Genomic DNA, 14,856 nt, shown 5'->3' on the forward strand with positions numbered 1-14,856 from the left:
TACCCGCTCACACACACACACACACACTTTGGCCTACCTATCTAAATGGGGACTGTCCATTCATTTCTGTGGGAAAAGCCCTAATCCCAATCACGACACCCTTAACCCCTACGCAGCCCTAACCTTAACCATAAGTAACCAAACAAAATACAAGACTTTTGGCACTTTTACTTTTTTGATTGCATTCACAGATGGGGACCTGAAGAAGTGTCCCCAAAAGTTAGGAAGTTTCAGGTTTTCCCGCACTTTGGGGACATTTTGGTCCCCAAATGTGATCTATGCAACCCCCCCTCCCCCAACACGCACACATTTATATACATATAGCATGTGTGTAAGAGTCGACAGCTAACCAGTGCCCTCTACCGGCACAGTCAAGTAAAGGTTAACGTAACAGGTTTTGAAACACTTTGTTGTAATGGCAGGAAAGTAATGAGACTTTTAGCAGCAAGTGTGATCGTAAAATATAAATGTCAGCTTTGTCCAGTGATCAATGAATCACGTCACCCGCCTGCCCAAAGCTGTTACAATTTTATACAATATATGTATTGGATAAGTGATTTAAATTCAACGGATAAATTAAATGCTTAACCTTATGTATTTTTGAGTTGGATATAATCTCATAAGAAACGAACAGCGAACAGCAATACAATATAGTTTAATTCATCTTTCATATTTTAATAATGAATAATGTGCCGAGTGCCACTGTAATACATAAATAAATGAAAAAAGATTTGGGGACCAAAGCCGACGACAGACCAAACGATCTTGTAAATTCTCTTTGGAGTAAATATTTATTTTGGCTCGGTGTCATGAAACATTTCCAGAATATTGGGGCAGTCGGCCCGAGAGCGCAGGCGGCGCGCGGACATGAGGACGCGCCGCCGGTGGACGCGCGGGCACGAGGACGGGCCATTCGTCCGCGCGCTCGCGCAGCCGCACTGCTGTCACACACTGCGAAGCGTAGGCTGAGCGAAGATGGCGGCTGTCGTGGAGAATGTAGTGAAGCTGTGAGTGTCCCTCTTTAATATATATGTGCGCTTCAAAAGCGAATCGCGTCGATTGACTTAGGGGGCGGTGGGTTTCTGAGACCGGTGAACTCCGGGACTCCCCATTAGAAGGCGCGGGGCAAGGGCACGGTAGGGTGTTCCGGGGGGAGGCCAGGAGACCTAATGTGTGCCGCGCTGTCCGGCAGCTTTACCATCTGTAGGGGTTTTCGACCCCCTCTCTAAATTAGTTTTCCAACAGTCTCCTGTCAAGTTTCGCTCGACGAAGGGGCGCAAATGGCGACACCGGAACACTGTTCCTCCAAACCGCCATGGAAACAGCCGTTCCGTCGTGTGCAGCGCCGTTGTTCGTCGTCACGTCATGTGTTGTTATTGTATATGTGTTGTTGTTTCGCTTGTGTGTTCATATTTTTACAAATATCTATTTTATAATAATCGCATATTTGCGGTTTAGTACCGGTTTCCAGGCGAACCAGCCAACGGTACCGGCAGAGTTGACAGCTGGACAGTGAAGCCCGTTCGTTTTGTGGCCCGTCAGTAGCTGTCACTGCCAAACAGGGGGCTCAGTCTGCCGACCCTTTTGCTTTTTTTGGCCCCGGTTTGCGAGCGGATTAACACCGCTTCAAAGCAGCACCGAGGTGGCTGTTGAGTCACGCAGCTCTGCACGGCAGCTGCTTCACAAAAGAGCGCCTGTGACCGGCAGTCGTTCGGGAAGTCGCGGGCGGAGCTGCGGCCGAGGAGGGGCGTTCTGCTTTCGGACTTTTTTTTCCGCCCCAGCACTTCTGCTTGGATATACGTTTGCAGCTAGAATAAGGCAAACGAGGATCTACTCTTTGAGCATTCGCCTGGCAGCCTGGTATAGTACGGCCTTGGACAGAATGCAAGCTTCATGTAAATGAGACCAAGTAACACATGGCGTAATTGTCATTTAGGCTAAGTTTGGCTTAACTGGTAACTAAAAATGCCGTCACGTGGACATTCTTCTGCCCCCCCACAAACATTTAATAATTAGCTAACTACTTGATTAGTTCCCCTGGGGCAGAGTTAATACATACTGCCACAGGCTGAGCTGTGTGCCTTTAAGATGTACCTAGATTATGAGGGGAACCTTGGAGAAAATGATCACTATATTGGGCATGGTGGGGTGGGGGTTCTTTAATGTGTCATTCATGCAAAAAGAATGTATTGATCTGCTTGCTGTAAACTGCCTGTTATGTTCGGAAGGCCTTTGTTAACACGTCCTTGGCTCTCTTACTATGCCCTGTGTGTGTGTGTGCGTGCGTGTGTGCGCATGCCCGTATCTGTACATGCGCGTGTCTGTTTGCGAATGGGAGCACAGGCTGGGAGAGCAGTACTACAGGGATGCCATGGAGCAGTGCCACAATTACAATGCGCGGCTGTGCGCAGAGAGGAGCGTCCGAATGCCGTTCCTGGACTCACAGACGGGAGTGGCTCAGAGCAACTGCTACATCTGGATGGAGAAGAGGCACCGGGGTCCAGGTGTGCCCCACACACACACACACACACACACACACACACACACACACACACACACAGCCACACACCCAGGCTGCTTAGCTGTCCCGGTTTGAGCCAGCAGTGTCAGCTATAGAACTCTCTGACATTCCTGTTCTGAATGCTCACCTTTCGCTGTTGCTTGGTGACATGATGCCTTGTCTGCTTTTCATCTTAACGAGTGAAATAGGGGATTATTTGCTGGCATTGCCTGTTGAATTTTATGTTTTTTTTAAGGCCTATTTGCATAGATTGAATTCCATTAAATTTGTTAATTAATTAACAAGATCAGTATTAATAAGCAGTTTATATATGAAACTGGCAACTGGAAAGATGTGCTTTGAGGACTTTTCCTAACTGGAACAGATGATAAACCTGCATTTTGTCGCTGTCCGATGAAAACTGTGTGTGTCAACTTTTTTGAGGATTTAAAGTTTTTACTATTGATGGAAAAGGCCCATCCTATCTACTCATAGCGTTTGACATCTGCTTGACCCATGATTGTTTTATGAAGTCATCAGTTTAACTTGTGTTTACGTTTGTACTAGTTAACGTCTGTTGAAATTCCATGATGGTCATTTGTACGGATTATTTTATATTGCTAATTTTAACAATTTATCATTGATAGGTAGCTGCCATCATTTTTAATTTTGAATATAAAGTGAGATTAGTTTGTACCTCGTTGACTAGTTTGTAACTCGTTTGCCTTGCTGTCGGCGATCTACTTAAGTCCATTTAAAACATTAAACCAGGCACCTGGGAGGTTTCTTTTTGTGGTGTTTAGAGTGTCCCATTACGTTGCTTTAGACTTATTTTGTAAAGTACTTTCAGGAAAACATTCTTTTTCAAGCTCCTGAAATAGTGGATTTTCGGAGATGCGCGTTTTTCTTTGGACATTGGCAGTATGTTAATTCTTAACTGCTTTTCACTCATTAAAACCTCAGTTTTTAGAGGCACTTGTGAAACTGGCAGCTGAGTCGAACCTTCCGAAGATGCTCATGAAGGACTTTTAACCACTGGAACGGGCTGTTTCTGTGGTGGTCACAGTATCGGCTTTTTAATACAGATTTGTAAATAGTTTTAAGATTATTTGCGTCAGTTTCACAGGTAGCGATGCCTTGATTAAAAATACTTTAACCACTGACAAGAATAATTTTTTTCAGTTTGACTCTCGGATGATGTTAATGCTGATTTGGTTGTGACCGACTCATGTATTCGTTCTTAAGGAATGGCCCCTGGGCAGCTGTACACATACCCCGCCCGGCGATGGAGGAAGAAGAGGCGAGCTCACCCCCCTGAGGACCCCCGTCTGGCGTTTCCTCCCTTGAAATCAGGTCCAGCCCACTCCTCACGCAGAACCCCAGGGCCATTTTTACCGCATATGCGCGTCTGCTCGTTTAGCCTTGGGTGACTGTTGCGTCTCATTTTAAAATCCTCCCATTTCTCCTCCTTAAGAGCTGGACCTGGGGCTGAAGAAAGATTCCCTGGCTTCTGCTGATGGTAGCAGCCTGGAGGCGCTCCTCAAGGGGGAGCCCCTGGATAAGCGAGGAGTCCCAGACCTCCGGGGGCCCGAGGAGGACCCCATCCTGGCGGAGCTCACCGGTGGCAGTTTGAACCCTGCCACCCGCGTCAGGAAGGTACGGTCACATGACCGCACATCGTTTGAAGCAAGAGAGCAACAGAAATAGATGCTGACTGGGATTGCGCCCTAGTTTTCGCAGCGACCCTGAGCGGTTTCATGCATATAGAGAGTTTTCCCCAGTCAGCTGCCTGTCTTTTGGAAGGATGCCGCGGTTATTCTTAACCGGGATCCGCCTGAGCGTGGCACATATTCCCTGGAGCGAGCAGTTGCTGTCTGAAGGCGCGTGACTGTGAAAGCTGCAGTCGAATAATACCGTCTTTCAGTTTGCAGTGGCTTCAGAACTGGAGCCTTATCTGCCTCCCCCTAGGGACAAGTGCAGGAACTGCCAAGTTTCCGTGTGTATCTGCCTTACAGCTTATTATTTTCTTTCATTCTCGTCCATATGGCTGGTAGCGTTTAAATCCCACCTCACTCAGTCCGGAACCGCCGGTCAGTTCCGGTTCTCTGCCGAATCCATGAATGGATCAGAATTGAAGAACATGACCCTCTCCTGGGGTCACATTTGGTGGAAACGTAAGGAGGCCCACTGGCTTCCTTGTGACTTTCTCTTCCATCTAATGGTACAATGGATTTTCCCTGTGCAGAGAATATTGGAGCCTGACGACTTTCTGGATGACCTGGACGATGAAGACTATGAAGAAGACACCCCGAAACGAAGAGGAAAAGGAAAAGGAAAGGTGAGGTGCTCCCTAACGCGAGCCTATCCGCGTCTCTCCGCTAGGAAGAAAATGAGGCATAAGGGTTATACACCTGAAGGTCTGGACTGGATGGTCCCTGATGTCTCTGGAGCTGGCTGGCCGCACTTCCACCCTCTTTGGAAAAATCCTAACATATCATCTGTGTCTGGGCTTAACAGCTGGATAGTTCAGGTCCTGAAAGTAAAAATTCACTCCCAAGATTTTTTTTCAACCAACCAACCAATTGAGAACTGTGTGACTATTTATACTCAAGTGGTTGGACGAAGCAAAATCTTGGAGTGGATTTTTACTTTCTGGACGTGAACTATCCACCTCTGGGGTTTCATACGGTCCCATCGCAAAGCAAAACAATAGGTTTTTTTTTTGTTTGTTTTGTTTGTTTTGTTTGTTTTTCTGTTTTTCTGTTTTTCTTTTCCCCTATCGCGCGATTTCAGTTGGAGCTGCACGGTGTCGAGTTTCTCCACGTACGGCTTCCAGTGCTTACGTAAGAACGAGAGACCGTACACATCCTCGATAATGCTCCAGTCTTATTTATTTATCGACGGGCACGATAACCGGAACACAAGCGGAACAGGTCTGCTGCACGGCAGTGAGGATGACACGGTAACTCTGACCGATTATGTCACGCTGGTGTCATTTCCTCCAGGGCCGTGGAGTTAGCAGCACCCGAAAGAAGCTGGACGCAGCCGCCGCCGCCCTGGAGGACAGGGACAAGCCTTACGCTTGTGACAGTGAGTGACAAGGGACCTCTGGGGGACAGGAAGGGTGGGGATATGGCTGACTGGCTAAAGGCCCTTGAAAGAAACAGTATTGGAATATAGAAATCCTCTGTGTGTGTGTCTGCCGCTTGTCCGTCCACAGAGGGCTGTTGCTGCCAGCCTGTGTCTCTGTCCAGGTCAGGGTCAGGCTTTCCATGTTTGGGTTTCACAGACGTCTGTGCTTGTACTTGTCCTTCTCTTTGCACATAGGTCAAATCTGTCCATTTTTGCTGTACTGGTGAACGACTGGAACTAGCTGACTAGTGAAGGGCATGTGCGTCGTTTGTGGCTCGTTGGCTCTTCTTGTTGTATTTTTGTTTGTTTTTTTGTTAGACGTCTTCAGCTTTGCTTTTAAACGTGAAAGGGCGAAATTTCGTTGTCACTTAAGCTCAGCCTCCTGAGGTGGACGGCTTACTCTTCCGGTTTTGGTGAAGGTGACTCTGCGATAGTGAGATTTGGACAGACAAGACCTAACGGTTATAGAACCAGCTTGTGAATGAAAGGTTTTGGGTCAGGGTGACTGTATATGATGAGGGGCCTAAAGGGGAAAGGCTTTGGGTTTTGGGGGGGGGGGGGGGGGGGGGGGGGGGCGAGGGGACCCAAAAACCAGCTGTGTGAATAGCGACACTGCAAATTCCTTTGGTAACAAGTGTCAGTTTAGTCAATGGCTGTTTGTCTGGATGTTTTAAGTTACTTCACCAGAGTTTCAGTAATACAAGTTCTCCTCGGTGTATCCAAGCATTTTAACCCATTCTGCCTTTTTGAAAGAATTTCACCCAAGGTTTGACCTGTAATTTTAGATTGCTTTGTAGCCAAGTGGACTGCAAGCTTCACTAGTTAGTAGCACGGTTTAGACATTAGCTGTGAGTTCTGTCAGAAAGCATGCTGAGCGTAACTAGAATAGCCACTTGATATTCACTGTCTTTCCTTCTTTAAGGCAACGCTACTTTTTGGGGAAGTTGGTTAATTTGATTCTCCGGTTCTGTGAGCGCAGTTCTCTGAGTCTGTCTGTCTGCCCCCTCTCTCTCTCTCTCTCTCTCTCTCTCTTTCTCTCTTGTTCTCTCTTTCAGACACTTTCAAACAAAAGCATATTTCAAAACCTTCTGAACGAGGTATATTTCTCTCTCATTCCTTTTATTCTGCCTCTTGTCTGCTCATTGCTTGTATTATTATTTTTTTGTTTCCCCTTTGTTTTGTCTGTACGGACATGTGCATTAACACGCTGGGTGGATTCCTTGGTTTTAGTGCAGATTTCGTCTGCGGGATGAAATGGAATGAATTGCAGCCTTTTCCTCTCTTTGCCTGCTGCTCCTGCGAGATTTCCACCTTGAATCTAGAGCAGAAGAGGACATTTATGCTAACGTCCACTCTGAAATTTGTATGCAAAAATAACAAATGAAGCAAGTGTTTTAAAACCTTGTTAAACAAGTGTATAAGTCTGTAGAAACACAAGTTATGATAATCATATAGAATATTCTTTATTTGTCCCTACATCCATTTATCCTGCACAGAGTCATTCAGATTCGCATCAAACCTTTAAGTGAAGGTTAATGTACTGAAGAGTGGTGCTTACTCTTCTCTATAGTGACAGCTTGTAAGCTTTGGATAATGTTTTGACAGTGTTTATAGATCAACTCTGAAAGAATCCAGGATCACGCACTCACCCACACACAAAATTCCGAAAACTTATGAATACAGATGCCCTGATTGTATCGGGCGATACAGCGAACGATTGGCCATCGGCTAATGGTTAATGAGCCGTTATTTACTGCCAATAATTCCTTTTAAAATGGTGAACCGTATTGCTTTGCACACCCGCGTACTAAACAGTTAGAACAATGTCTGCTGTCTCTAATCATTTTAAGGTCATTAGAAATGCATTTTGCAAACATCGCTCTTCTAGCATTTCAAAAGGAAGATCTACTACTAAACATTTAACACACCTGATAATCAGCCCTTCTCTGTTATATATGTTGTAAATATATAAGATATATACAGTTATAAAATATAGAGCTCTGTAGTGACGAACAAAGTGGCGCTTCATGAACCATTTGCTGTATTTTTTTACCCCACTAGATGGAGCTCTATGTAGAAAAATGGCACAATGCATCCCCCCAAAGCAATGCAAGGGTGTCAGTTCTTGAAAAAAATCGGCTGTCTGTACTGGCCACAAATTTTGTCATCAGTGCATCACTAATAATTAACACGGATGTAACCAAGAAGTGGATAATTTACAGAAAAGATGAATAACATGAACTTTTATATATACATATATATGCATATATATATTTAGTTGTGAATAGTGCAAAATGTTATAGTAAAAAAATTTGTGGCGAGGGGGGGGTGGGTTGCAGTCGTGTTAAAATTAATTTTACAATCATTTTGCATTCATTACACAAGCATCTTGCCACACTTCTTAGCCCATTCCTTAATGTGGGATTTTATCCCGGAATTCTGTAAGTTAAGGAGGCGGGGGGCTTGGAGATTCTTGCCTCGAGGCGGGAGTGCCAAATCACAGACCACATCTTCCAAAGCAAGTCCAGTTTCACCCGAAACGTCGGCTTTTGATCCAGCTTGGTTAAACGGCAACAGAAATCCAGGTTCACCCACCTTGCTTTTCCCTCCCTGCCTTAAACCCTTAGCTCATGCTTGACGGTGCCTTTTATTTCTCCACCTCATAGGCATAAGTAGGCCAAGAGAACCTTTTGTGCATCAACATTTCCATGTGTAGAAGCGTTAAATTGACAGACCTTTCCAGAATTAGCTCTTCCTGCCAAATTCGGTTAAGCACACTAGCGTTTGATCCCCCATGGCCTATCTTATGCGTTAAGGCAGATTATGTAATGCATTCAGGGAAGCATTTACTGGCTGCTGAAGGTCCTGAGAACATACTGGCGGGACATGTTGACCAGCTGGCATTAGTGGCACTATGCTTTGTTCCCATTCTCCTCCCTCATCGTGTGCTAACTTCTCATTCTGTCCTGTCCCGTTACGTAACTTTTGGTTCCATGCATCTGCGTTTGCACCCATCGTCCGTGTGTCTCGTGCCTTCCATTCCTCAGCCCTTTGACCTCAGAGTGAAATAGAGCCTATGCTTTTGTTTTGAGCCAGCTCCAGGTCCGGGGGGCTTTGCAGCTTCGGGGGGGGGGGGGGGGGGTTGGGAGCAAAGAACCGAGTGCTCAGTCAGGGTTACTAACGGACTGCTGCACGTTCACCATTAATCGGTTCACTAACATGAGGATGTGGAGATGCAGCGTGGGTTTGAGTGGCATGCCGGTATTGCATCTGTACCATTACAGGGAGGGTCTCAATTGTAGTGAGGGTGGTGCTGTTTTGTTTTGTTTTTTTATTCCCCTATTATTTTATGAATGCTTTTAAAGCCTCGACATGCTGTGGAACATGTAAGTCCATGAAATGCTTCAGCGTGAGTTGTATGCGTAAGTCATTGCGAAAGTTTGGGCACCCCTGGCCAAGTCAGATATTTAGTAAATCGTGTAAGTTGGGTTGGGTGGCACGGTGGTGTAGTGGCTAGCACTGTCGTCTCACACCTCTGGAACCTGGGTTCACGTCTCTGCAGGGATGTGTGTGGAGTTTGCATGTTCAACATAGGAAAAGACTATGTTTTGACGTTCGGGGAATAAAAAATGCATTGACACTTGCAAATATACCATTTCCAGAGGTTTTCTGATTTTCACGTGCATAATTATATATAATTATGAATAAATAAATATGTAATTTGGCCAGGGGTGCCCAAACTTTTACACACAACCGTAAATCCAACATATGCTGTGAATTCAGCTTTGTGCAACAAACGTAAAAGATATTTGCAAACTCTGCATGTCGCGTAGTTCAACCCAGTCTTCCCTCTGTTAGAATATCCTGCAAATAGTTTACAGAAGAAATCTCTTAAATGTTCAATAAATGTCAATGGTTTAATCTCTTTTAAGAGGGGATATTAAAAAGTGATGAATGTTTCTAGTAGTCAAAGAGCAACATTTATTATGGTGCAATTGAAATGGCCTTTAAAATGTTACTGGTATCGTTTCTGCCTCATTTAGTCCAATTGCTGATGGAGTTTCACTTTATGGGGTTGAACAGTGGAGCAAAGTGGTGTAACGCTGTGAGTGCTCACTGCCATGACCCCCAGGGGAGGCTGTACGTTCTGGATATGGTTGACATGACCGCATTCGGTTTTAGTTTGTGGGAAGCGCTACAAGAACCGCCCTGGGCTGAGCTACCACTACACCCATTCTCACCTCGCGGACGAAGAAGGTGAGGACAAGGAGGAGGCTGAGATCCACGCCCCAACCCCACCCCAAGTGGATGAACCCAAGAGTAAGTGACTCAAACATCGCCGCCCGACTAACACAGCGTCAATGTTTTGAGGAACGTGTCAGATGGTACAATGGATGTTGTAAGGGATGAAAATGCACCCTATGATATCGACAGATGTAGAAAAAATAAAGACGATAAATTTAGCAGCGTGTCGTAATTGTCCTAATTGGTTGTTTATAGACTTGCAGTGAATGATTTTATTTTTTTTTTCTCCTTGTGTTATAAATGTATTTGAACTCTTTCAATAGTACTAGTATTTCAGATAAGCCACTTTTTCGATCAATGACGTTCATCTAAGCTAACTGGAAAATATCCTATACTTTTGTTGAGGGCAGAAAAAAAGCTTCAACTTCAGTGCATGTTCGTTAGAACGAGAACTTTTTTCGATTTTAACATTTGACCTGCCGCTTAGAGGGTGAACATGTACCGTCCCACTTTTACTGCTCATGTGTCCCGTCTCATGCCAACCCAGCGCCCAAGAAAGGACCCGATGGCCTGGCGCTACCCAACAATTACTGCGACTTCTGCCTGGGCGACTCCAAGATCAACCACAAGACGGGCCAGTCGGAAGAGCTGGTGTCATGCTCTGACTGTGGGCGCTCAGGTACGACAGACGGAAATCCTTCTCTTAACAGCTGCCCAATGTCCCCACTAGTTAAAGTAATTCTCTGACGCACCCTTGGGGACTCACTGAGGCATTCAAGTATGACTGAGATGATGAGCAGTTGAGACGGTCCTTAAAAAAGCAACAGGATGCGCGAGGATGATGGCACAACATCGGTATTGGGCGATTAAAGCTTAAGTTCATTATTGACAGTGGCAGATATGAATATTTCGGCCGATGAGCCTGGAAGGTGAGGTGACGTGTTAGCTGTGTGCACGCTAAGACACTGAGTGTGTATTATGAAAAGGTAAAACGACTCAAACGCTGCCGATTTAATTACGCATCTTAAGATTCGTCTTCCTGAGCAGTACGAAGACTTACTGGAAAGTGGGGAAAAAAAAACTGTCAGTAGCCTCTACCCATAAAAAGGGTTTAAGAATGGTTTATAATCTTATTAATTAGGTTTATTAAGCAAGTACTTTCGGCTTTGGGTAATTTGAGCTACCAATGCTGTGGAGGTGCGATTCCACCAATTCGGCTGAACAAACAGCAACACAAACGGATATGACCACTTTCTGCTCACCTCGGTCCTGCTATCTAGATAGGGCTTTGGATCCCAGGCAAAAAAGTGTCTGAGTGACTCTGCACCACCCCCACCCACCCCCCCTGTGTTTCCTTGCCCAACAGGTCACCCATCCTGCTTGCAGTTCACCCCTGTCATGATGGCTGCTGTCAAGACATACCGCTGGCAGTGCATCGAGTGCAAGTGCTGCAACATATGCGGGACCTCAGAGAATGACGTGAGTGGTCCTTCCACACGGTGTCTTATGTTCAATAGCTATAGAAGCCTCAGCCAGAATGGAGGAAAGTTGAATGTGTAAAGGGTTGAACTGTATGTGTAAGTGAAGGTAAGATGGACTGAAAGCCAGCTGGGATAAAACCTCTTGGGGTGCCGCTGTGCCCTTGCAATGAGCCCCCTCTCATGAGTGTCCCAAACCCCCCGCCCCCGGAGATCGTTCTCGGTGAATTTTCCGGTCTTCTTCCACAGGACCAACTGCTGTTCTGCGACGACTGCGACCGAGGGTACCACATGTACTGCCTCAGCCCCCCCATGGCCGAGCCCCCAGAAGGTAACGCCCCCAAAGGCTACTGCTCCCGGTCTCTTGTCCAGCAAGCGTGGTTTTGCCTGAAAGCTGTTGACGTAGATGTAGGATAGCATGTCGACGTAGCGATTAGCCACTTGCAATTAGCCGATCGTCACACAGAAGCGATTTATCCTTCACTCTTATCCTTTTCCCCTCCCACAGGAAGCTGGAGTTGTCATTTGTGTCTGGACCTCTTGAAAGACAAGGCCTCTATATACCAGAACCAAAACGCACCCCCATCATGATGGATTCTACCACAACCGTTCTTCGGTATCCTGTTTCCTGGCATCATCCCCCCTACCCCATTTTCCTATCCCTAACTTAAGAGGAGGTACCATAGCTGAGGCCTAGAGGTAAACTGGTGGCCTCCAAAAAGGGGAGCCAACATGCCCTGACCCTGCCCCACCAGCAGGGGGAGCCACTCGTCCATGCGTCTGCCACCTCCTCTCTGGTTTGTTCCCACTATGACTGTTACACAGTTTTGAGATCCGCAGCCTTTTAAGCAGTTAGCCAATCTACCGAACTCAGATAACCCTAGTGTGTCTTGCTTTTTTGTTGTTTGTTTGTTTGTTTTGATTTTGTTTTTACAATTTTTTATAGTTGATCACAACCAGTGATTGTTTTTTGCTAATGAGATGCTTTTCCACCGTATGGGAGATACACACGATGCTGCGAAACAAGTAGAGTGAGCTGCAGAGTTCTGAGGCTGTGCAGAACCATCAGTTTTTCAAAGAGGAAGAAATGACTTGTAGAACGTGCACCTGCAACCGTTGAGAGCCAAACCATCTGATTCTAAACTAAGACTGTCCCTTGTTCGTTTCCGAGACACGCGTAGATGACAATTCTGTGTGTAGAAGACCATTTAGCATGCCAGTTCTTGTTTTTAATAAGGAATGGTAAACCTTTCATATTTATATTACTTGTCTAGCATATAATGGTGTGAAAGTATTTAAAATCTGGAGCGTAGTGTGTTGATTATAGTCGTCACTACTTTGGCTGTTTTATTTTTTATAAACAAACAAAATGTTGCACATTTCGCACCAGCCTGAAGCCAGAGATTTCAGAAGTGAGAAGGAAATCGGCTTAGAGGCTGCCGACGTGCTCGTGTACCGTGATCTCCAGTGAGGCGCCCCGTTGCACTATCCGGGACCTCGCTTGCGGTTCAGACGCCGATTGGTTTGGTTGGAAAGCCTCGATCAGGTGCGAAATAGATCATGTTGGTATGGCAGTGTGAGGCGCTGTGATTGGTTTGTGAATTTAAGGGTGTAAGGGTGTGTAAAGAGCCTCTTCTGTTCATTAATGTTTGAGGCTAAATTCCCCTTCGTGGATATTTTTGGGCGCATCCTGTCAGATAGTTCCTCTAATACTATAATTATGGCTTTTTCAAAGCCAGTATAGATGGATCTGTCATTGAAATGCTGCCTTGTTCTGTGGACACGAGGGATTGTAGATAGCTGTTTGGGTTATGGGAGAAATGTTGCTGACATAAAGAGATTATCACGGTTAAAGTATTTTGTTGTTTCTGGGTTGTCTGTCCTTGGATGTGGCCTGAATGGTTTTGCCAGAGGTTATCTGTCACTTAAGTTTCTCTTCATTTTTTTTTGCCTAAAAGTATGACTTTGAGGTAAGAATCAATAACCGAAAAGAAACCAAGGAGAACTAAACAGCCTGAACCTTAGAGGAATTCTTCCCGTTTTGCTCGTTCTTGCTCAAGGAGAAAATTAGGGCGTTTTTTTTTTTTTTTTTTTTTTTTGAGGGTGCAGCGTCTGTATAGGACAGCCAGCAGAGGGCAGTGTTGAGCTGTAATTGCTGGTGTAAAGTAGAAGAATCCTTGTTGGTCCACATCTGCCTTCTGGCTTTCTTGTGTGTTTCGCGCAATGCCTGCTGGATTTTTTTCCCCGTCTCTCATTGTCTGAAATGATGTCATGGAGAATTGAAAGCTGAAGTCACACTGGGCCATTTATTGATAAACAGGGCAATCCCATCTACCCATGTCCTGGAGCTACGTACTTGTGTTATAACAATGAAGGGCCAGTGTGTCCTCACTGTACTGTAGATTTACTGTAGATATTGTAGATTCCTCTTTAAAGTTCAGGTATGCTTTGTTTTTAAATGGCAAGAACTTAAAACACACGCGTATTCAAAGATGACAACTCAATACAGACATATGAGTTCTATACAGGGAATATTTGCTTTATGAGTGCGATTCTTGCATCGAGTTACACGTTTTAGTTAACTCTTCTAATTATGCGATTAACTCTTTGATGCGCTGAAGGTTTAATTCAGGTCTTGTGTGTCGGTCAATATTTTGCAAGGGAATATCGCGTCAGAGAACAGCAGGTTATGCACTATAAACAGGATATACAGGTCGTGCCCCCCCCCCCCCCCCATGTTTATATTGGATTCTCTATTATGGCCAAGATGCGTGACCTTCTTGAAGTTTTTATCTCGCGTAATAGTATTTCTAGAAACATCTGTCTAGAAACCTCACAGTGCCCCCCCCCCCCCCACACACACACACACACACACACACTTGTTTCCCGCTTTCACGTAGTGATTAAGTTCAGAGTTGATCGTTGAAGGCCAGGCTTTTGCAGGTTACAGAAAACGCTGTGAATTGCCCGTGACAGGCACCTAAAACATCAAGCGGGTTTAACGGACTCTCAAGGTAATTGCTTCATTAATGCAATTAAGGACCAAGGTTGAGTGAAAGCCTGCAGAACCTGCCCCCACCCGAGCTGAGCCTGGTACCACAGGCTTTCGACGCCACACACGCGCAAACACAGCTGTTAAGCTCCCTGTTTTCACACATGTACGTACAGTCGGAACATTGGAGGTCTGGCGAAGTATTCAGATGAATTTCTTATGTTAATCATGTTAATCTTTTATTTCCTCGGTAGCTAACTAACCATTTCTTCCTAAAGCATTATGAAAGTATAACCTTGTTTTCTTCCTTTCTTTCTTTCTTTGAAAAATAAAATTTACAAAAAATAACAGTTAAATCGGTGGCCACTGGAATATTGATGTTTTGGTTGTTTAAACTTTCATGGTGTCTGTTGGCTTCAGCCGAAGCTTTTTTTAGTCGTATTTGGTTTTTCTTGGGATGTTTTTTATGTTACAAGATTTTTTTAAAGAAAATAAATATTTGACACAGA

The 14,856-nt window shown here is 45.1% G+C and overlaps 1 protein-coding gene across 3 annotated transcripts; it reads left to right on the top strand.

Annotated features, from left to right (window-relative positions):
- The first annotated feature begins 902 nt into the window (after positions 1-902).
- LOC125727629 (zinc finger protein ubi-d4-like) lies at positions 903-14,856 on the top strand. Of its 3 annotated transcripts, none has more exons than XM_049004482.1 (12): positions 903-1,007; positions 2,344-2,504; positions 3,746-3,853; positions 3,975-4,156; positions 4,746-4,838; positions 5,506-5,590; positions 6,688-6,729; positions 9,815-9,952; positions 10,425-10,556; positions 11,244-11,356; positions 11,605-11,686; positions 11,864-14,856. In XM_049004482.1, the coding sequence occupies exons 1-12, from the start codon at positions 976-978 to the stop codon at positions 11,944-11,946; spliced, it is 1,251 nt and encodes a 416-aa protein (XP_048860439.1). In that variant the 5' UTR covers positions 903-975; the 3' UTR covers positions 11,947-14,856. The 3 variants fall into 3 exon arrangements, with proteins under 3 accessions (XP_048860439.1, XP_048860441.1, XP_048860440.1); XM_049004484.1 differs by having other exon boundaries at positions 942-1,007; positions 2,357-2,504; XM_049004483.1 differs by lacking the exon at positions 6,688-6,729 and having other exon boundaries at positions 961-1,007.

This window comes from Brienomyrus brachyistius, unplaced genomic scaffold, assembly GCF_023856365.1.
Source record: "Brienomyrus brachyistius isolate T26 unplaced genomic scaffold, BBRACH_0.4 scaffold105, whole genome shotgun sequence".
NCBI classification, from domain to species: Eukaryota; Metazoa; Chordata; class Actinopteri; order Osteoglossiformes; family Mormyridae; genus Brienomyrus; species Brienomyrus brachyistius.

What these genes read in the sequence shown, in the direction of transcription:
- LOC125727629 (XM_049004482.1), top strand. Translation starts at nt 976, where the DNA reads ATGGCGGCTGTCGTGGAGAATGTAGTGAAGCT. An exon ending in CAAGCCTTACGCTTGTGACA is followed by an intron (nt 5,591 to 6,687) that starts GTGAGTGACAAG and finishes TCTCTCTTTCAG; the next exon opens with ACACTTTCAAACAAAAGCAT. An exon ending in GCGGGACCTCAGAGAATGAC is followed by an intron (nt 11,357 to 11,604) that starts GTGAGTGGTCCT and finishes CTTCTTCCACAG; the next exon opens with GACCAACTGCTGTTCTGCGA.